This window comes from Corvus cornix, chromosome 5 (assembly GCF_000738735.6).
Source record: "Corvus cornix cornix isolate S_Up_H32 chromosome 5, ASM73873v5, whole genome shotgun sequence".
Classification (NCBI taxonomy): domain Eukaryota; kingdom Metazoa; phylum Chordata; class Aves; order Passeriformes; family Corvidae; genus Corvus; species Corvus cornix.
The window spans coordinates 34145247-34168832 of record NC_046335.1 but is presented as its reverse complement, the minus strand read 5'-3'; the positions used below and the strand labels follow the sequence as shown (position 1 = coordinate 34168832).

The window sequence follows — 23586 nt, the reverse complement described above, 5'->3', positions numbered from 1 at the left end:
CGGGGGAAGGGGCGGCGGGGGAAGGAGCGGCGGGGAGCGGCGCAGGCGGCAGCATGAGGAGGAGAGGCAGCCGGGGGGCAGCATGAGGTCGGTGGTGGGGTTCCTGTCCCAGCGGGGCTTGGAGGGGGACCCCCTGCTCACCCAAGACTTCCAGCGAAGACGCCTGCGGGGCTGCAGGAACCTCTACAAGAAGGACCTCCTGGGCCACTTCGGCTGTGTCAATGCCATTGAATTCTCCAACAATGGAGGCCAGTGGCTGGTCTCAGGTAAAGCGAACGCTCCCGTCCCTCGCCCCCTCCCGCCACCCCCTCCCCAGGAAGCATCTTCCTCCCCGGCCGCCTCCCCTGCGGCCCGGGGAGGGGAGCCGCGGCAGCGCTGCTCAGAGCCGTTTCCCAAATCCACCGGTGCCCGGGAATGATGTTTTCTCAAGTAGGGATCTAAAATGGTTGACAGGTTTTGAATTCCACTATTATCGGGGGGGGAGCCCTGGACAAAGTTTTTACGAGAGTGTTTCCCAGGCGCTGGGGGTGGAAGCTAGGGGTGCCCTTTTATTTGGTGGCTCGCGTGTCTTTCCTCGTAAAAGGGGATTTTCTTATTTTGGGGGGACGACGACGGAGAAGAAGCCGCCCCCCGGCGCGCATTGTGGGCACCGGGTGACATTTGTCAGCGCCGTGCCCCGGGCCGGGGGTCAGCGATCGCTGCCGGGGGCGGGCGGCGGGCCCGAGTTTGGCCGGGGGGGCTGCAGTGCCGCTCGGCATCGGGCGGGAACCGGATCGGTTTAATCGAGGGACTGGTCACTTTGAGGCCACCCCCACCCCATCTTCTTTTGGGGGAGGGGAGTGGGGTTTTGTTTTGTTCCTCCTCCCTCTCCTTGCAGGGCGCGTTTGTGGAAGAGGGGCATATATTTGTGGTGATGGTTTTTGGCATCAGGTCCCCTCTGTTGCCTGCCCGGGGCTGAGGGAGCCATAGGGGTGGGGGATGCTGTCAGGTAGGAGGGAAGCGAGGGCTTGACATCAGCTGCGACACCGAGGACGGGGAAAGGCTCTGCACCCCCAGCCAGGGAGGGGCTGCGGGGCTCGGCGGCCGGCTGCCCGCCTCCCCCCACCCCAGTAGCGCTTGGCGCAGGTGCCTCTTCCTGCTTCCCCGCCTCCGGGCTCCGAGGGGCGGCAGGGGAAGGAGGCAACTTGAGGCCGGGGCCTGGCCGGGCGCTGCAGGCCGCGGTCTTCTCGGGCGGCTCTTAGCGACAGGCCGGGGAATCGCGGGCCGATCCCGCCCGCGGCGCCCCAGGAGCTCGGGCACTGAGGGGTCACGGCGCTCTTCTCCCGCCGAGCCCTGGGACCCCGCGCTCCTCTGCGAGGGGGCAGAGACCTTCGAGCGGTGGGGAGGGGGCTGCCGGCTCCGGAGGAACCGCTCGTATCGCGCCGCCCCGGGCAGGGCCGGGCCGCCGAGCGCGGTGTCCATTGCAGGCCGCGGTCGGGGGGCGTAGTATCCCGGCCACCCCTCGCCCCCGGGGAAAGCAGGCTGGAGGGAGCCGCCTCCATTCCGTCGCTCTCCCATGGCTGAGGCTGCCGACTGGTCCCTCCCCAGGGGCCGTGCAGCAGCCAGAAAGGCCCGTTCCTCGTCGTGTGGGGCAGCTGCCCTCGGGGGAGTCGCAGAGGTCCTTGGCACAAGGCCGTGGCAGCTTTGTGGAGAGTGGTCTCCGCTTGCCAGGAGGGTGCTGGCCTGGTTACTAACCGAGGGCCTCGGTTTTGCCTGTCCGCCTTGTGAATAGCGACAGAGGCTACTGAGGAATGTGACGGGGACATGGCTGAGCGGACACTTTACTGCCTTGCCGTGGTGTCTGGGAAGAGGTGAACTGTATCATACAATGGTATCAGTACTAACTTCAAAGGCTATTCAATAAAAAGTTTTTATGACTCGTTACTTTTAAGCAAGGGCAGACTAGAAACCCTGTATAAACTTAAAGTGGAAGCTGATACACTGAAACCTTCCTAAATTCAACGTTCTTACCCGAAGAAACTTACAGGCCTATGTCCAATGATTTCTGTAGTAAGTGTCCATGAAGGATCTCAGTGTTACTGTTAGGGATTCTTTTATCTTTATGCACATGCAACTTCTGAGATATGCATCCACTTATCTTGTGAATATATGTGTGTATTCATACATACATATATATGTATATAAACATGAGTGTGTATGGGAAGGGAATGCTGATTCACCTATTCTAAAGGTCCCATTTGTGCCAGTTGTCATGCTGGTTTCTACTGGTCCTTCTCCAGTAGAAAGCAGAGCAATGTATTTTTACTTTTAAAGTGCTACAGAGAGCTCAAGTGTATTTGTTGTTTCTTTTTTATTTTCCGTAATAAGTGATGGGAACACCATCAGTATTTTCTTTTCTTCTTGCTCAACATCAATGTACTTACCTATGTTGACATCCATTCTTTAGGCAGAGGCATAAACAGTCCAGGGCTGGAAAGGATGTTTAAGAATTAATTTTGTCCAAACTGCCTGAACCAAGGTAGGTGCAGTGAGAGAATGAAAGCAGAATTCACATCTAGTGGATATCTAAAAAAGGGTATGTAAAAGGAAGGCTTTCAAGCAATGTCGGTTTTCAATTTCCTAACTTCTCATAAAGCATCAGAATGTTCAAAGAGGATAAGCTTTTCCTCCATATGTAGTATATAAATGCTACTAGAGTTCTACCCTCCTAAAAAAAAAAAAAAAAAAAATTACATGTGCTAGCAGTACACAAATTTGGGATAACCAAGAACAGGTTACCTTAAGTCTGACCTTCTACTGATGCCCTGAGAAAATGAAGAGCTCTAATAATGGTAACATTCTTTTTAAAAACTTTTGTGTTATCCATGAGCATAATATCTAGAATGCTTTATCTGCCATAGCAACAGCTATGTTGTTTTGTGCTTTGTGCTTCAGTCAAGAACAAGAAATTAAAAGTCCAAAGATTTATGGATACTCTGTTAAGTTTCACACCATTATAAGACTAAACTTCATTAAAATTACACTCAAAGCACTCCTTTTTAAGTCCATACTTGATCTTGAAGCTCTGAGGAGTAGCAACAGCAGGAAGAAAAGCAATGAGGAAAGGTAAAGGAAGGGTGTAAACTGTCTCTACTCTGAAGTTTTGTAGAAGAGTTGCTTCAAAAGACTTACAAATGCAGGTAAAGCCTTAGAATTGGTGGTATGAGAGTCTCTCTTCCCTCAAAATGGTCAGCATACAGAAGTAAGGATGAGATGTTGGATGCTTCCAACTGCACTTGTAGCAGCTAAGAGAGTTAACATATTGGAGCGCATGAAAAGGGAGAGTGTAAGCGGTCTTTTCAGTTGTTCAGTCTTAATATGTGTATTCTTAACCTAGAGAAGGCTGCTTTGGCTGAGTGACTTGTTAACAACTTAGACCTTGTTAGAGCTGTTTTAAGTACAGCTGATACAGTGCATTCATAGCAGCTATACCAATGCCATTGAAATAGTAGCCTGCATCCAAGTTAGTGCTGTTCTCATCACTTGGCTGGAATGCTTTCCTTAGGTATGTGTCCTGTTTTTTTTTTTTAAATGTGTCTCACAGAAGGAAGTCTGTGAGGCTAATGATTACTGTTTCAGTAAACAATTCAAACTGCTTAAACAGGGCTTATATTGCAGTTAAAGATAATTTTCCTGTTACGATTTTGGAGAGAACTTTGGTGTAGACAAGCCTCAGCAGGCCCTCTGAAAGGATGTTTGAAACTTTTTGGTATCTTAACGTCTTTAAATCTTGTATTGGAAAGTACATGTTTAATAGTCTTTATTTTTGTTCTTAACCATATTTCAAAGTAAAAAAGTTGAGGTCCACAAATTGAGTTGGGGGCCAGTCTGCACCTGTGTGAAACTCAAGTGTCACTTTATAGAGGGGCAGAAAGAGAGAGGTTAATGTTTTGGGACAGGAGTGCTAGAAGAAGGGACTGACATAAGGACAAGAATTTTAAAAAATTTAAATAATTGGAAGGAGGAGGTGGACACTGAGGAGAAGGTGCAGTGTGACAATTAGAAAAAAACTACCTGTCAAATGACACAAGGGAAGAGGAAAGCTTAACATATAAAAAATGTGTAAGTGGGTTGAAATTGGTTAAAACTTGCTTCTGGATAGAGTTGAAAGATTTTATTGGGGAAAATGTGTCTTTGCAACACTTTATGTACTAGATAGTGTTTTTTTCTTTTAACAGTTTGAGAAACACATGACTGTCCATGCATGGAAATTAAAATCACCATGCAATGGTACGCAACTAACTTCTTCCTTCATATTGCCCAGCATCTCCTGCAATTTGACTTCTTAAAAATCAGCTTTACTTGGTCTGTGTAATAGTCTTTCTCCCATCCTTAGGTTTGGTGGATATGTTTTCCTGTTTGTTTATCTGACTGTCCTTTTTCATGCCTGCTATCTTTTACAAACATGAGTATCTTTATCAGAACCTCCCACTTTTTTTTTTGCATACTTTAAACTGCACTTTCAAGATAACTTCTGGAAAGTACTGTAATCAGAGGCTTATTTAATCCATGCCAGTGTTCTTTTTCTCTTGGCTTTTTTTCCCTCCTACCAGATAATGCAAAAATTAATAGCTGGTCTATGATCCTAAATCTGTGAGGATGCAAGAAACTGTTGGAAATTTATCTGTCATTTAGTTGTTATGTAAATCTGAAGGAACATGAGCCTAAAACAGGGGAATGAGGTGACTTTAGCAAAGCTTGTGGAGTATTACCTCTGAATAAGGGGATTGTGTATCAAGTATGTTTTAAGGAGGGACACTTTGATCTTAGTGTCTTTGTATCAAGCAGAATTCTGTGTGAGGAGGGATATTAGGTTCAGTTACTACATCATGTTTTAATTAATGTCTGAGAAATTATAAAATTTCTCAGGAAAGATGGGATAAGGCAGCAGTAATTTCAGGGGGTAGGAGTTGAAATTCAAGTTAATTAAGATATATTACACGGGAAAAAATGTCATGTGTTTTGATAGGGACAAGTGCAACCTACAGCATGTGAATAAAAATGGTTGTCTCTACAATACACCTTGGAGACTAGACCATAGTCATGTAGAAAAGGATCCAAATGCATAAATATCACAACACAAATATTGTCAGACATGACAAAGCATGTGAAGTAAATCTGCTGTGGTTCTGTTGGGGCCTCAAATGGAGTGCTGTGCTCAATTTTGGGCACTGTGTTTTGAGAAAGATGTGCCCAAACTGAGAAAATTCAGAAGAGGGGGCATGAAGAATGATCAGAGGCCTAGAAGAATGAAACAGTGAAAGAAAGGGGTCAATTTAGTCTACAGAAAGAACAGCTGAGTAGAAATGCAAGTCTTGAGCTGCATAAAGGTGTTTTTAATTATTATTACATGAAGTTGTAAACTCTTTTTTGTCTACTGGGAATAGGACAAAGAAATGGTCTCAAATTATAGGAAGAAAGATTTTAGGATGCTGTTTGATCTTGCACTTTCCCTTTATCCTGTAACTCATTCACTTATTTCTCTTCATTGTTTGCACTGTGGCATTTTCGTAATTTAAAGTCTGAAACTGGTATGATGGAAGAATCTGATCAGGGGGATGGAATAGGTAGGGACAGGCTGTTTGTCTGTCAGTTGATTTTGTGTCAGGTCAACTTCTTTAACTTACCCCCTGCCTGAATGGCCACTGAATCCAATGGAAAGGAAAATAGCAGGAGCACAGGGCAAGGGGAGTGGGATTATATGTAATGCCAAGATGCACCCTCAGGCTTGATATAATGGGGTAATCTGCCTAACAGCAAGGATAATGAAGAACTGAAATAGGCTGCATAAGGAGGGTATGAAATCTACCTCAGCAGTGGTTTTTTTTTAAGAGCAAACTAGAGACTTATCTTCTGGGAATAATTCTGACAGTCTGGTCTTTTGCCTTTGGCCAGGGCCAACTAAATGATCAACTTCTTGAAATACCATCCAATCCTGCTTTCTGTGATTCATGCAATTTCTGGAGTAGACACAAGCAATAAAACTAATCTTTAATGTTATGATTTAGAAGTATTGCCCACTTGCCATGTAGGTTCTTCAGCAAATGGACCTGGTATATGGGAGATAAAGGGGAGTAGTGGTCTTGAGCTTTGTCCACAATCAGCAAGGTTAATGCACTTTAAAACTGCAGTTTTTCAATCCTGAATGATATGATTTTGAAGTGCTTCTGTTAGTACACAGGAGCTCAAGTGTGTTTCGTGAGCTATGCACATAATGTTTGTAATAGATTTGCTTTTCACATGGGTATGTTCTGGCCCCCTTCAAATTATTTTGGGTTTAGAAGGAAGAGACTTCTCTTCCTGTCTCTCTTTGGTTTTGATTGTAGAAGCAGGTTTGACCCTGCTCCTGTAATGAGCACTGGAGTACTTGACTAATTAGATCTTTTAAAATGTGGTTCCTTTCTGAAAAGTAACTGTAGAATGGCATTGTGTAGTTCTTAGCTGGGTCACACAAACTTTTACTTTTCAAATTGTCAGTCATACAGTTCTAAACAGAATCTGCAAAATAAGATGAAAATAAAGCTATTTCCTCATTGTAGATGCCAAACTTATTGGTTTTGACACCATGGACTGAAAAATTACAAATTCTCTGTGGATCTTTAATTTCCAGAAAATCCACATGTGGAGCCTTGTTGACTAAGGTATTTTCATATGAAGCCATATATCCAGGTTTTGCAGATATGTAGTAAACCGGTTGCTGTTGGTATATGCTCTATATTATGTTAAGAATGTGGCTTCTGCCTCAGTTGTTGTAGAATTGATGTACATGCACAATAAATTCACCATAAACTGAAAGCATTTTAATTAATCTTCATTTGGTGATGTACTGCACGTAACAAATGCTATGGACCTGAAGTTTCCTGTAATTCTCAGACTTGTAACTCATGCTGCATAATGTGTATGCAGTTTGTGTCTGATGAATCATAGTTCCTTTCTACAAAGCATAAAAACTATATATTCACATTTTCTTTGCTTTCTCCTTGTATACCTGTCCATACACGTGTACCTCCCTCCTTTCTTCCCTCTTATGGAAAGAGTCAGGTTTGGGTAATGGAGATTGTGGATTTGCACCTTTCCTGGTTTCAGGCACTTAAGATTTACCTTTTCTTGGGTATTATTTGCCTGTGACTTAACACTTCTTGTTCTCTTGTGTGAGGATGTAGGGACTGCTGAAGTGTCTTGTTTCCCACAAATCCTCTGTGGTCCAACACATTGGGTAACTTTTTCTTTCTGGTGGAACTGGCCTTAAGTCAGAAGTATTTCTAGAATAGCTGAATTGGAATTAGAAGGGAACATACTTCCAACACAGTTAATGTTATTATTTTGTTGAACTTTTATGTCTCAGTGGGGTATGAGAGAAATAAAACTGAGGAATGAACAGATGTAGAAGTTCTCAAAGAAAAAGATGTACATGAGAATAGATAGATGGAGAAGGGACAGCATTGCATAAATGTGGGGAGCATTTAAAAGCTTCTAGAATGTGGAATGTGCCACCATCAAAGTTTCATGGAGATCTAGGTGTCTGGGAAGAGGGAGACATTTGCATCCAACAGGAAAAGTAGTTTCCAAGGTGGAGGAAAACAGGCACCAAGGTATAGGAATTGATAAAAGAGAACGTAGCGGCAACTTTTCATACTAACAATTTTCTGCACAGGTTGCAATTTATCCTACTCCTACCATACTGTATGTGTGCTGGGAACCACAGTAATGTTTGTTTTCTGTGGATGTCTTAATTATTTTACTTGCATCTGGACAGTGGTTGGTGGAAATTATTATTATGAGTTTACTCTTAAAGTGAGACACCTAGGCAGCTGTGCTGTTAGGAGGATGTGTAGACTTACTGCAGTGGTTTTGAAAATTGGTTTGCTATGGTAACAAATAACAACAATATGTTACTATATTTTGCCCTGAAATGTCTTTTAGGGAGGGCAATAAATGAAGTATGATAGAAGCAATGTTGGTGTTTACCTGTGTTAAATGTTGCTTAAATTGTTTTTCAGGTGGTGATAACATTATGACATGGCTGTTGGCAGCTTTGGGAAGTAGACACATTTAGTGTGACAATTACTTCCTAAGCTTAACTTGAATAATGTGGTCATATGTTTTGAGACTCATGTATTTCTATGTCTCCTTATTACAAGCTCATCTGCAATCACTAGAGTGCAAATGCAACTTTCTCTCCTATTTCTGGACAGAAAGGAGTATAAGTTCCCATCAGTTTAGTTGACCATAAATTACCGTGAGATTTTGGATCCATCAGATTTGACTCATTCTCAGTAGTTATCAAATGCATCACAAATCTTTGTATCATGTAATCTCGTTTGATGTGCTAAGTACAAAATCAGGAGGAGGAATACACAATTTCATGGAGCATGGGTAATCATAACATGCTGCTGTACTGTCTATCAAAGTGTCATAAAATCTTTTAGGAGACTCAAAGGCTGAGAGACTATTTACTTGTAGGATGTTTGACATAACCCAGTTCCATGGGAAAACTCCTTAATAGCAACATATGATGTGAAAAGTTTCAAGAAATCTGATTAACAGCAGTAATGAAATCTATTTATGCATTTACTTTTTCTGTAAGTAAACAGCAGCCCAAGTAATTTTGGTTTCTTTTTTTCTCTTTTTGATGCCTTTGTCCTCTGGATAGCAGCTCAAAAGGCTCTGAGTTTAGGCTTTTGGTTGTGCAAAGAATCAGTAAAATGTTCTAACTGTAATCAGCATGTTTCTAGTGTCACATTTCACTTGTGATGCCATTCTCTTCCATTTGTTATTAAAGACAGATACCAAAAATATTTTGAGTCTGACTTGAAGAAACCTTATTCAGATTTTACAGGCATTCAAAATTGCTGTTGAATGCTGACCAATACAATAGTATCTTGATTTATTTTTTTTCCTAATAAATAATAACTTAATGCAATTGAAGCGTGAAAAGTCTAGTATTTATTATATATATAACTGTTTGCCAGAAAGAGAAGGAGGCACTTAAATATATTTATGTATAGAGTTCTGAACTGAGAGCTGCATGTAGGCAAGCAATTAGGAGTGCAGCAAGATGTAAAGCAAGCGAGTTGAACTTCCTTTCTCAGGTACTCCCTTTGTCAGGACTTCACCTCAGAAATGTCTGTCTTAACCTTTACAGATCTAGAAGCTTGACATCACTGTGCATCCTGAAGACTTCTGAATGCTTCAGTAAAATCTTTTTATGGCCACCTGTCAGTCCTGAGCCAACCTGTGCTATGAAGGCTTAGGAAAGACTGCTGGAGGAAATATAGTTGTCAGTGAAAGGGGGGAAAAGTTCGTATTTTATGAATAACATAAGCAATGCTGGCAACAAGGAGCTGGTGTAGAAGCATTTTGCCAACATGTGTATGTGAATTACTTCGGCATGTAATTCATCTACAGCTTTCCATGGAGTTTTACATAGAAGTAAATTTCTGAGTCTCCAGGTTGCTATAGGTTGTCACTATGTGTTGGCAGAATGGCAGCTGTTTAATTCAAACTTTTCCTGCTGATTGCTCTGTTTTCATTAGTTTTAGTTGAATACCTGACTGCATGACATCTTAATGTAAATGTGTGTCTATATATCCAAAAAGGCATACATTTTTTATGCTAATTAAGGTTTTAGCAAAGCTTTTTATGAATAGCTGCAGAATTAAGTAATTTGTCTGTAATCAATTTACACATGGCTCTGGCAGTAATGCACATTTCCTTTATTTCTTCTAGGAGGCGATGACCGCCGGGTCTTACTTTGGCATATGGAAGAAGCCATCCACTCAAGAGTCAAACCAGTTCAGCTGAAAGGGGAGCATCACTCTAACATCTTCTGCCTAGCTTTCAACAGTGGCAATACAAAAGTGTTCTCTGGAGGTAAGGAAGGAAGAGCACCCTGATTTCACCTGAATATGTATTGTGAATGCCTTGGAGTAGAAGCCATGAGTGAGATCCTGCCCCACATGAGATCTGGAAGGTGTTCTTAATCAGCAATTGGAATTTATTTGGGAACAGGGAATCCTTTAACTAGCACAACATTTTAAATTTTGCCGTTTTTTTTTCCAAACCCCGGTGTAAGCACATCGTGTCTCAAGCTATCGCGAGAATCCTGGGTCCAGTCTGCCCCTACTTGTGCTAAGGACTATGGAAAACATTGTCTTTGGTATTCCCTCTTAGCTGTACCAGACCCTGCATTCTCTCTGGCACTCAAGCCTTATGCTTGAAAATCTTTGCTGCTACTGTCTGATTTCAATGCAACCTTAGACGGTTCATGAAGGACTATTGCCATCTATTGGTGGATCATGTTTTCTTAGACCCCGTTTCAGTTCTTACTAGGTAAGCCTCTGCCTTTTAGAACTTGTTGGCACGTTGGGCTCTGATAACCCTTTTTGCTCTCATCTCTTTTTAATATAAATCTACTTTTTAATAGAAAGTTTAATTCGGTCTTAAAACTAAGGTAAGGAAAGTGGACATATACTTGTTCTGGGGTAATAATTTCTGTAATTTAGGTCCATTTCACCACTTGATTTTTAAGGTATTGAGATAGGGAGGAAAATTGAATTGAGAAGAAAAAGGCACAAGAATGTCAATGCAGTCAAGTGTCATTTTCTGCTGTACTTCATTTCCACTATCTGACATGGTCATAAAATGGATGAGAATTTGTATCTTTCATCAATATGTCCATTAACATACAGCTAGACTTACTTTAGGGTACTATGAGACTACTTGGTCAAAGTCCTTCATTGCCTTTTTGAACCAAGACTTGTGAACTGCCAATCAGTGCTAGAGATTGATTCTGAGTTCATGTGTATGGTGGAAGCTTCCCGTCCTTCAGTGTTGTGTTAAAATTATAATATTGCTTTTAAAAAAAAGACATGACAAAGCTTAAGATGGTGTCAGATTTCAAGGATGAAATTATTCAGATATACTTCTCAGGTGGAATAAACCCCTAGACTGTCAAACAGTGATGCCTATCTTCTTATTCTGGGGACTGCTGTTTGTTTTATGAGAAAGACAGCAGTACACGCTGTCTTCAAATGAATATATCTGCACAAGTGATTCCAGTGGAATTTTGGGCCAGAGTCTCTTTTACTTTAGTTTGAATTCAGACAAATGGAACCTTACATGAATATTCAAGGAATGAAGTGTGCCAAGTCTTGCTGGACCAGATGGAATGGTATTTTCTCATGTCCAACTCAGCCCTCTGTCCATTGGGCTTTGCTGTCAGAGGCTGCTGTTTTCACAGGAAAGGCAGAAGAGTGGTCTGATTGTACCTTGCTACTGAAGTTAACACCTGCATTTAAAGATTTATATAATTGATTATGGTGGATTTTTTGCTAAGATGCCAGGTTAGAGGAGCTGTGACAGCTGATGCACAGAGAAACTGGCCGTTCTCATATCTTTTTCCTCCTCCAGTTTGCATAAAAACACTGTGACTCTGCCAGAAATTATTTCCATTGGAGGAGTCAGGAACTCTTTCAGCTGTTCCATCAAGATTCAGTGAGCTCATCTGCAAGGGCTGTGAGTCTGGCTCTTGGATCCCTTGTAACGAGTCATTTTGCTGCATGGCCTAGATGTACCATCTGTTTTATCTCTGTTGGTAAAATGGGGATAGCTATATTTATTCACTCAATGATGTTCTGGGAGATTCTTAAAAAGTCTGAAAGAACTGTGGGTCGTAGGAACTACTGGTTGTCACACAGACACCCACACCCACACCTGAGTTTGGAGTGGTATTTAAATCATAGAAGATTGGAATACTTTAAAAAACCCCAAAATTAAAAATTAGAATATGGAAACTAGCACAGGTCACACAGAGCTCAATTTATTCTGTTAATGAATGACTGCCAACGACTAATGACTTAGGATCTGATGACCTTTCCCTAAAGCAACTCTTGATAACAGAGGAGAAGGGATTTTCCACTTCAGTACAGATTGGATTGCATCCAAGGAATTTCAGAGCTCTTTGCTTTGAAGGAGCAAGCACCCCATGGAGCTGTTACAAAAATGGAAGGCAGGAACTGAGTGGACAGTGTTTTGCATGTAATCTCTGGAGGAAAAAACTGTCCCAAAAAGTTCCCATCCCTGAAGAACATTTTTGCCCTTCTCTGTCCACACACACTGAGTGTAGAGCAGCATTTGAAATGCAAGGTCCCTTCCTAGTAAACTGCATGGACTTTTTTTTCTTTGCACTTAATGTTAGGTATATGAAAAGCTGAAATAAACCTACAGGAAATTGAATTTGTTCTTTTAGGGCTTATATGACAGATATGGGTTTTAGGCCACCTTAACTGTGCTCCCCTGTATGTGCTCTGCAGTATTTCACCCTTACAAGTATAGTAACTGAAGGGAATGGCAGATCCTTCCTGTCTTTCTGATGGTTGTAACTGCAGTTATCAAAACAAGAGAGATTATAAATGACACAGTTGTGTACACAATTATGACCCAGTTAGTCTCAATGAAGAATGAACTCTCCAGTGTTAAAGCAAGAACACTGTAAGTGGGAACCCCCCTGGGTTGAACAGCAGTGATGTTTTCTGCAGGGATGGATCCTCACCAGAAGCAACCAGTTTGTGGTTAGATTTTTGTCACTACTTTCTCCTCCCACACACAGAACAGAGGAAAACAGTGGTTATTCCACTTTCCCTTCATTCTTTCTTTCCCATTCTGAAGCTTGTGATGGAAGGGAATTTGATCCCATGATGACTAGATGCCTGAAACCAGGCAACTGGAATGATTGTGTTCATACTGGATGGAGACTGAAGAGCCAGGACTGTCTGCTGGAGGAAATTTTGTCATTGGAGAAACTAGGCTGCATTTTTCACTACATAGGCACTAGAGTAGTTTTACTAAGTATAAACAGTGTAATAATGTATAATGGGCAGTTCCAAATACAATTAATTACCAAAGGACACTTACGCTTAAATGACTTGTTTATTGTACCATGGAAAAGATGAGCTACTGCAGTAATCTAAGGCTGGCACGATTTTACTAGGAGCCTGGGCAAAGAGCAAGTGGTTGTAGAAATTCTCACACCTCACTAGTCAAAGGGAAACTTTCTCATACTTCTCTGTTGAAACAGAATACAACTGAAATATGTATGGGATAAATGAAAACTGAGTCAACTGAACATTTAAGAATCATAACATGAAATCTTGCTCCTTCTGAACCTGTCTTTAGTGTGCACTAGGAAAGCTTCACAACTCTACATCACAGCTACTAAGATATACAGAGCATAAAAATATGACTTTGCAGGCTTTCTGATTCGCGTTTGTTTGTTTGTTTTTCTGAATTACATATAAAAGTGTGTGTGTCCTTAAATATTTCTAAAGAGGAGGTGCCAAATTTAGGTAATAAAATATTCAGTACAGGGACTCAAAAAATAATCTGTTGTTGTTGCTTGAAAAACTCTGCATGAGCTACTGGAATTCCTTAGCGTCTGTGACCCTGTTAGCCTGCACACATGTGGTTAGTTTCCATTATATTCAATGGAGTGATCAAAGAAAAGTGACATGATCGTCTGGTTACTTAGTTTGGTTTTTGTTAATATAGAAGAAATTACATTGGCTGTCTCATTCATGCCTTCTCAAAGGCTGCAAAACCCTGAATGCTGACAGTGTTAGCTGGCAGCATTTGATCTGGGAGCCGTGTGCACTTCATTTATGACATCTCTTTTCACCATCCACGATCTTTTTACGGAGCGTCCTTTGAGCAGGAAGAAAGATGTATTTTCATGAGAGTTAAAAGTGTTTTGCTGCTTCATGTTATAGTCTTTATTGCAAATGTCCCAAAACTCAAGCTCAAACTGAACAAAGAATGATTAGTAGCATATTTAAATAGAATTATTTGTTGAGCAGTGGCAGATGAAACTGCTGGTACATTTGGTAATGACTGGCAATATCACATGGAGCCTTTCATATAACTGAGCAGAGGGTAACCAAGTAGCAGCTGAGCTGGTCTAGTCTTCTTGGTTTCAATATTGGTTTTGAAATTGCAAATTTTTTTTAAGAAGGTGGTTTGGGGTTCTTTTCACTATAATGCTTTTTAACCGCTAGAGCATGGTGTTAATTGCTTATATTTCTCTTTTTAGGCAATGATGAACAAGTTATACTCCATGATGTTGAAAGGTAAATACCCAGTTTGTGTTTCAACTGCTTCAAGAACTCCTTTGATGTCAACTCACTGGAGGCATTTTCTGTTTTAAATTAATGGTTTAGGAGAAGAACAGTGCTTTAATACTGAAATTTGCTTTTTATTTATCTAAATTCATAACTGGAATGAAGTATTCCCCATCACCCCATTTTCTTTTCAGCACTTGGGTTCTGTATTATTTTGACCTTAGTAAAGAGAATGATTTTTAAATATATATGCTCTCCTGCAGGCAGCATAGTAGATTCTGAGTAGATTATTCTGGCACATATGCAACTGTTGGCACATACAGACTTCGTGTTTTTCAACAGACTCACCTGACTTGTGTTTAAGATGGCTAGTGCTTGGCCTACCTAACTTCCTTTTAAAACTTTGGATGCAGCTGCCTGATTCTCCACACTAACATGAAGCATATTGGTTTTGATACTTACTTTCTACCAAAACTGCAAAATAGTTGGGAATTAGGCTTTGTGGTGCTACATCAAGATTTAGCTGTTAGTCAAAGTGTAATTAATACAGCAGTGGTAAAATATTGAATTGGACTTCTCTAGATATCAGGTCCATTGAGCTTACTGCTTTTGAAGTAAAAAAAAAATTTAAAATTTTGGTCTGTGCTAATTACTTCTGCAGATTTAAGCATTGACCATTCATTTAACTTGAACTCAAGAAAATAAAGAAAAAGCAGGAAGAGATATATGTAAGAACAGAGAAATATAAAACCTTACATTTCTTTGAGTTTCCTGAATAACATAATCTGGACATATTTCTTGATGTGTTTGTCCAAAGCCTTTTGCATTGAATTGTTCAGTGTATATCTGCCTTCCACTGTACCTTATGTCTGCTTCTTGCATAAATCTTACATGCAAGCTGGGCCAAAGTAACTTCGTCTTCTGTTCTGATGCTTTCTCAGGAATACCATGTTGTTTAGTGTTTGGGGAGTTTTTGTTTTGGTTTTAACATTTTAGGCCTTTTTGGGAGGGGTGTTTTGTTTGTTTTTGGTTTTTTTGGGGGGGGAGGGTTGGTTTTGGGAGAGTTTTTTGTTTAGTGTTCTGTTTTTCTTGTTTTAATTAAATATGGAAATGTCAATTTTAGATGCTGGTGTTTATTGTGTTCTGACTTTTTAAGCTTCTACAAGATCTTTGTCATTTTATCTTTTGTATGTAACACATTTTTTCCTTCTATGTCTTGTTGAGATGTTTTAACAAGTCTTTTTGATATGTGCATATTTTTAATGTGCTTTTGTTATCAGGTTTTTATCTTTTTAGGTATGCTAAGTCCAGTTGTAATCCATACAGAATTCTTTCCTCTATTTTGTGTGATCTTCTAAAAGAAACCTTAGTAGTCTGACACACCAAATTCTGATTGATTTCTGTGGAAAGTTAATCTCTTTTTAGTGATAACAATAGGTCTGTCAACTCCTTTTTCGTAACTTTAAATGGCTTTTTCTGTAACTTCTTTCCCCCCCACCTTTTTTTATTAATGGTCCCTGAGACAGAGTTAGTATATCTGCCATTATGAACATCACTTGCCATGTGAGCAAAATTTTATGTGGGATCTCTTTGGTGGAGCTTCCATGGCATATAGGGCTTGTATACAAAGTTTATTCCCTAAAGAAATAAAGGGGCTTTTAAAAAGAAATAAAACAGTCCCAGGATCTTCTGATTTAGTATTTCAGCTTTTGGCCTCTCTATACCCCTATTTCCAGCTTTTTAGATGATCTAAAACATTGGGAAAAGAATAGAGAATGTGCTTTTTCTTTTTTTAGAAAAAAAAATGAAATGGCTGAAATCTAGGTATAGTTTTAGGGGGATTATTTTTATTTTGTTGTTTTTTTTTGCCATTCTTTCTACATGGAAAAATGTAGGTCTGGTCTATCCTGAAAAACAAAGAAAGCTTACTGAAAAAGCCATCTGGAAAGCTGCTCTTATGTGAGTTTCAACTGAACTTTTGAACAAAACAGAAGCCTGTATTAAAGAATGAACTTCTGTCTTGTTTCCTTTTTACATTAAGAAGTAAAAATTGATTCCAGAGGTCGCAAGGCTTCTTCCTCTTTTCCATTACATCTTCCCAAACTTAATCTAATACAACATGTGTTCCATAGCATCTTGCAGTATCTGAAGTTTTTAATGTCTGGGTTTTAGTTTGAGAGATTTTTTTCCTCATAGCATGAAGTCCCTGTACGTGGGCATTTTGTTTGTTTTTTACTCTAATTAAACACAAGGGTCTTCTTACGAAATTACAGAAAATTTGTCATTAAGTATTACTAGGTAGATAAAATGGTAAATATTTTGCTTTATAAAACAATAGCAAAAGAAGGAAGAATAATAATGTTGTGTCTGTTTTCCAGCACGGAGACCTTGGACGTGTTTGCCCATGAAGATGCAGTGTATGGCCTTTCAGTGAGCCCAGTAAATGACAACATCTTTGCTAGTTCATCAGATGATGGCCGGGTTCTTATTTGGGACATCCGAGAGTCTTCCCATGGAGGTAAGATCTCTAGAAGGAAAAGATAGTTCATTTAGGAAGAATTCATGCAAGGCAAGGAGGAGAAAAGTTATGTTCATCTGGGATAATTGAGACAGTGAGTCTTGGAGAAAGGTGAGAGTGAGGCAAAATTCTTTTGGCCGGTGATTGGCAAGCCCTGGTCTTTACAGTTCTGTGTTACTGTGTTAAATGACTTTATAAAGTACCAGCATATAGCGCAGACTAGCACAGAACTTGGTATGAATAGGTTTTAACTAGAGTAAAGGGGCAGTGGAGGGAATGTTTTTTCAATGAGAACATCTTGCCAAACTTGCAAGCAATTGGGAATATGTTTTTGGGTTTTTTTCTATAGCCTAGGGTGGGAAAAAAATATGTTTAGAAAGCTGTTATTTTGATTTGAATAGTTTCCAAAGCTATTTATATACTTCCTGTGACCCTGATACACTTATACATAATGTTTTCTGCTTGTATGGAAACTTAGAGCCTTTATGTGATAAAAGGGAAGTTGAATTATTACTTCAATCTTTCTTTTCTGAAACAGAGCTGAATACTGTTGATTTATGTAACAAACCTGCAGCTTCTCAAAACACTAACCTGTGTTTTTACAGCTGCGGTTTTGACACTGAGGAATCTCAGTTTAAAACTGTAGTTACATAAATTTGAGAGAAATGCCTTAATAATTGAATTTCAGTACATGAGTACTCAAGTAATACTTAAGTAAATGAATCTTCAAGTTTACCTAATCCTAAAGAGCACTAAGCAATCTGCAAGATACAGAATATGGTTGCCTTCATTCATAGCTAAAATAAACGTTCATCTTTTTTTGTAAGCTGTTAAAATGCAATTACCAGTAGCTTCTACTGGTCTTACAGGAAAATTATTCATGGCACTGAAATCCAGATCAATGTATTTTGTACACATTTGTTGTTGGGTCAAAGCTGATGTTTTAAATGAATTATCTTATTCCATGCCTAGTGAATTTCATCACTCTTCTAGACTGCAATTCTGTCCCTTTTTGACTTGGAAATGAAAGCTGAAACAAGACATACTTTATAGTCTCACAGGAGTTTTTAAAGCCCTCTAGCATCCTGAGGGCTTTAATGAACATGAGTAACCAGAGATAGGTCTTTTCTTGACAAGCCTCACCAGAATACTCAGAATAGATTGCTCATAGATACCCTCCCTACCTCAGGCATATTGCCTTTGTATAAGTATAAATAAAAATTTTACATACTAGCACAGCACAATTTTGTGCATTTCTCTGGCACAATCATATTACCCCTTATCTCTTTTCCATGTAGAAATTTTATTAAACATTCTGAAAAACAATGTGCACTCTTCATATGTGTGTATTGCCGACTTTAATAAAAATATCTACATCGTGTCTTTTATATCTTTGAGGAACTCATTACTAACACCCCTCTTGCTCCTAAGTCCCTTATAAGTCCCTTACAGCACAGTGAACTATTGTCTTCCCTTTAGACAGTTTCTTATCCCATGCACCTCCCTTTGCTAATCCCAACTGCCTGCAACTAAACTTGATACTATACCATATGTGAATTTAGTCCTCATTACATCTACCACTTTTCCCTTGCATAAAAAGTCAGTAACTTTATTAAAGAAGAGATTCAATCACTCTGTAGAGAATATTTTACTTTCGTAAAATCCAAACGGAACTTCATCCCTGTTTATATGTTTTCATAATATCCAAATGATAAGACTAGACACTGAATATGGTTTACAAATTGAAAATGGTGAAATGTTGCTTTATTGCTTTCTCCTGAACTCTCCACCATAAAGATCTATCTCTGTTAGGAGAATTACCTGTTGCTGACAGTGGATGTCAACAGTCGGGATGACTAGGTATTTCAATGCATCTGTATGAAGCTGCTTAGCATCATAAGATAATGTCCAATCTGATCTGAGTTTCTGAAATTATATGAAATTAAGTTTGTCCTTCTTTGTTGTAGTTAAACTTTGTTATTGCTTTTACTGTTGCTGAGGCTTTGAATGAGATTGCTGCATCAGTGAAAATGGTGTGAAGACATGTTGTCTGTAGTAATTTTGGGCTTTTTGGAGTCATGTTTTAGGTTCTCTGAATTTAGAAAAAAAGGGTTTTTCCATGCTTATACAGTAGTCCTGAGTCAGCATTTATATGTGAGCCCTGCCAATGTTTACTGCGATGTAATGCTTGTCACAGGGGCAATGCCCTTTTCTGCAATGGTGTTTTCATGGGAATAGGCACTACGCCTGCTAGTGTGAGTGTAGTTAGTTACCCTGAGTGGCCAGCTTGTTAAAGTCTTTCAAATAATCTCCTAGTTTAAAATAGTGTATTAAAAGACGCAGAGGAACCATCTCTTTCTCCCTGTCTTTCACTGCTGAGTGATTTATGCAGTGATTTTTATAAACCTACTCACAATTTTTATTAAAGATGGTGTTGAGCTGCTCCCTCCAGAAACATGTTCATACTCTGGTGTATAAGAGCTACAATTGTGAATGGGCATAAAGAACAACAGAAAAGTAATCCCCCTACTTTTCATTGAAATGACTTAGTGCCTCATTAGTTTAAGTCCTGTAATCTCTCTCCTGAAAGGCAACTTTTGATATCTTAGAAAACTGTGGTGCCAATCTATTTATAATAAAGGTGAGAAGGAAAGCACCGGTAATTCGCAACAATTATTTGACTAAAGAAATATACACAAATTTAAAGTTTCTTTTAAAACACAGCTCCTTTATTTGGCAATCTGGTGTTTGTCTCTCCACTCAGCTAATGCAGGCCTTTGCTTCTCAGTGGGGGCTGCCATTTTAATAACGCAGCCTTTTATGCCCCAGCAGGATTCTGATTTGATGATGCAAATATAGAAGGTCAGTTTTGGTGTTTGTTTGGAGCTGCTGGCAGACCAACAGCAATTTCTAAAGCCTTTGGGCAGACTGGCAGAACAAAAGTTGGCTTCTTTTCTTCTTTTTACCTCTGACTCCTATGATGAATAGCACCATGGAGCATCATCTGTGGTCAGAGACCTTTGTTTTCATCACTGCTAAAAAAATGCTAAAAAGGAAAGTCCCTGTATGAAAAAACTTGTAATAGAGCATGAGAGGAGGATACAGATGAGGCAAGACAAGTAAATGTTAATTCTCTCTCATTTGCTTGATAGGCAGTCATTTCATAATGTATTCGGAATTTGAGAGGGTTGCCTGCTTAACCATGTTTTATATGTGGTAATGAGGGATATGAGGAAAGAAAATTCCATACCTTTGGAGGTGCCTGTGGGGCTACAGGTGCTGCACATGGTGGCTTGGATCGGGGCAGTAACTGTCTCCCAAGCACATGAGCAACACAGGAGTTGCTCCAAAGTAAATGGTGAATGGGAAAATCTGGCATAATCCCTGACTCAAAATAGGGATTGATTCTGGTTGATTGAAAGAGTGGCAGCATGCCACAAAAGATACAAACAGGGAAGAGAATTAGACTCTGCCTAAAGCTGTAAAGCTCACAGAAACAGAGAGAAGGTAACAGAGTCAAGGCTTTTCCCCACTCTTCATGAAGACAGTATTATGATGTAATGAATAAGGCAGAGTAGCAGTCCAAACACAGTCTTATGAGAGGGAAGGAGTCTGAATGAGCATGTTTTCTACTCTGTGTGTGAACAGGAAGAGCTGTTAACGTTTTTTTTATGCAAGAGGAACACCTTACTTGTCTGTTTGTACAGCACTTAAGAAGGTAGGCTTCTTTTCCCTTTAGCAGCTTTCTTTGAGCTGAGTTTTGTACAAACTTATTTCATTTCTCGTGATATTATTCTCCTTTACAAGAAATTGCTGCTACATTTATGGTTTGGGTAATCAGCAGTGGCTGTGAAAGCTCTCAGGCATATATTACTAGGAAGATTTCAGAAGCGCCTCCATGTATAGTCCTTACCAGATAATCATTTGGTCGTGAACCTTGAGAGATTCAAATATTTGATCTTTGAATAGCTAGTTTTAAACTCTGATAACCTTCCATAAAGAAAATGGTGTCTTGAAATTCAGTATGTGTCCTTTTCCATACTTAGACAGAATTAATGTACATGTGGGTGGATTTTAAAGCTCCAGGTTTTATATTGCTTTGGATGTGTCAGCTTTAGAAATGGTTTGAACATGTCTCCATATCTTCAGATCTTGTTATGCTGTTTCCATATTCAGCTGCCAAACTCCTTGCATCAAACAGTTGTATGCATTGTTTGTTCTTACGTCTGAAATTTTAACTTTTTCAACAGAGCCCTTCTGCTTGGCACACTACCCATCAGCCTTTCACAGTGTGATGTTTAATCCAGTAGAACCCAGATTACTGGCTACTGCCAACTCTAAGGAAGGTGTGGGACTCTGGGATATTCGTAAACCTCAGAGGTATGATCTGGCTGTCCTTGTTTTATGCTGTGTTATTTCTTTCCCTTGGGAAGTGATGGCATGCTGCTTTGTTGTTTTTGTTTTTTTAAGTCAGAATATATGGTAGTAAGAAAAGATGCAGAACAAAATTAATCACAATGTTGGTAATCAATTATTTTACATAATTAATGTTCTTCTTCATACTTACAATCTAATTTGATTTAAAATGGGACTAGATCTTCAGTGTTAAGGTAATTTTTTTCGAAGCCTGCCTGGCCTCACCACTGCAGATTAACTTGGATTGCTGTGTCACGTTCTCATCATTATATTTAGCACTGTCTTGCTACTACTGAAAGAAGCCGTGATGGGCACTGCCTGGTTTACAGTTTGTTTTTCCTGCCCAGCTCAGTTTTTAGTGGCTGACTGGAGACTGTGGTCAAGGCAGCTCTTTACTCAGTGCTTATGAGTTTTACATGACTTCCTGACTGATACAGACATCTGTATAATCATTTCACTGTATAATGTGCTTCCAGATTCACATAGAGTTAAAAACAAATGAAGAGAATTAGGTTGCAGCTTGAAATATGGTTAGACTGGGTTCTAAAGTGGATGTATGCAATGTCTGATACCAGACTTTGGCATGCATGAGAGATTAAGCTTTTTCAGTCTTTCAGATTTTGAATGTTCATTTTTTTGTCATAATGGGCTGAGGTGGGTTAAATCTGGCTGGATGCCAGCTGTGACATAAATGAATGCAGGTGTTAAATCTGCTTTCAGCTACCATTTTTCTGGGACAGCCATTAGCTCTCCTCCTTGGCTTAAACAGAAATGTACCCAAAACATGGTGAGAATGGTATGTTTGGCTTAGGAAGAAAAAATGGCTCTAAAGCACTCTGTTGCCACTGCAGTTTTTTTCCCCATGAAACTCTCAGGAAAAGGACTCTTCAGAATGATCTGTGTCCTACTAATGGGCTGCCAAAGCCAGAGTTTCTCATATTTAAATAAATTAGGCTGGATTTTTGTCTTTTTAAAGTAACAGAACATTTGCCAAAACTTCTACTTGTCTCTGTAGATCTAATTTGCTAATCTAGAAAGCTGGAACTTGTTTTTTAATGTATTTGTGGCCAATTCACTTTGCCTTATGAGGAAAAAAAAATTATTTATTTTTAGATCAGTTAAGATACAATCCTTCCTCCACTGAGGAAGTATAAGCCAGAATTTACACTTCCATCTGTGTGTTTTAGTTTGTTACAGTCTCTTCTGGGGAAAATACACTTAATTATCAGGGGGAAAAAATAGCTTTTGTTAAAGATAAAGTAATCCACATAAAGCTGTGAGTACTTGTGATAGACTGCATAAACCTGAAGTTGGTATGTGCGTGAGTTTGTGAATATTTTCTGTGTTCTTATTAATAATAAAGGATGCTATAGTTGCAGGTAAGATGTGTGCCAAAAGCATTTTAGTTGAGGAATTCTACTGGCAGAATGGGTTAAACAGCCCTGAATTTCTCCATAATCAAGGGATAAACAGGAAGCTGACTGTGTAAGCACACCACTAGCACAGCAAAGAAGGGCTACTGCATCAGATGCTTTCCTCATTGTCAAAAAAGTCTGCTGATGGTGGAAATCCTTGCTTCCCTACATGTTTGTAGCTCTCTTTTATGCTGTCATCGGTATCCAAGAAAATGTAATAGTTCCTGAAGTGTAGGAAGTATGAGGGAATAGAGGTTTTTGAGGGACATGATTTAGAAGTACCTGTTTGATTGTTGAATCCTTGCTGGGATTGTTGAATAGCACAATATATAAATAACTACAGTAAAAAATTGCTAGATCTGTCTATTTCTTCCCCAATCTGCATTTTTATTTACATTGCTGCACATGATGTTCACCTGCGAGGGATTTTTATGCCTTAAACCATCAAGAGAAATTTCTCCTATGCTTTGGTATTGATGTAGTCCATCATAACTCTGTGGCCAACAACTTGTGGAAGTTTTTCAGTCCTATCATTCCACCTGTGGTGCTAGTAGAAAGTACTAGATCAGGTAAACTTTGGCTGTTTTGTCACATTGTGTGGTAGTGGGATTTTGATTAGAAATTGAGTGGGTAGAAAAAGGGGGAGAAGTATATATACTTTTAAACGTTTGCTGTGGATGGCCAAAATTTTAACTTCCAGTGGGTTAAGCTGGACCGCAGCACTCTTCCAACAAGGGACAGGTGAAATGGTAACAAGTAGTTAATAATTTACTGCTGGTATAACACTTCCTGTAAAACTCACTTCCCCAGCTACTGTCAGTTCTCAGATGGAGGCAGAGTGAGATGATGCAGGCACTACTTGGTTTTCTTCATAACTGGAGGCTGCTCTGGGGAATCCTGCTGCTGCTCATCTGCAAAATCCAGCAAGTGAAAAGCTTGGAACTCTGAAGACTAGCTATTTGTGGCCAGTAGCAGTACTATAGTTAGCAATATCTTAGTGTAACATGTATGGCAGCTAACAGCACTGGTGTGGTAAGACTTTTTACAGATATAGGTGAGGTTTGATAAAACCAACAGGATTTGG

At 39.8% G+C, this 23586-nt stretch overlaps 1 protein-coding gene across 2 annotated transcripts in view; it reads left to right on the top strand.

Annotated features, from left to right (window-relative positions):
- The first annotated feature begins 42 nt into the window (after positions 1-42).
- DCAF5 (DDB1 and CUL4 associated factor 5) overlaps positions 43-23586 on the top strand; it is a 70882-nt gene continuing 47338 nt past the window's right edge. The window contains exons 1-5 of one of the 2 annotated variants that reach the window (XM_039552700.1): positions 43-266; positions 9769-9912; positions 14126-14162; positions 16532-16671; positions 20922-21051. In XM_039552700.1, the coding sequence (XP_039408634.1) occupies positions 83-266; positions 9769-9912; positions 14126-14162; positions 16532-16671; positions 20922-21051 (635 nt within the window). In that variant the 5' untranslated portion in view covers positions 43-82. Of the gene's footprint in view, positions 267-378; positions 430-9768; positions 9913-14125; positions 14163-16531; positions 16672-20921; positions 21052-23586 lie in introns of those variants that run through there. The other variant, XM_039552701.1, reaches the window with a different exon arrangement.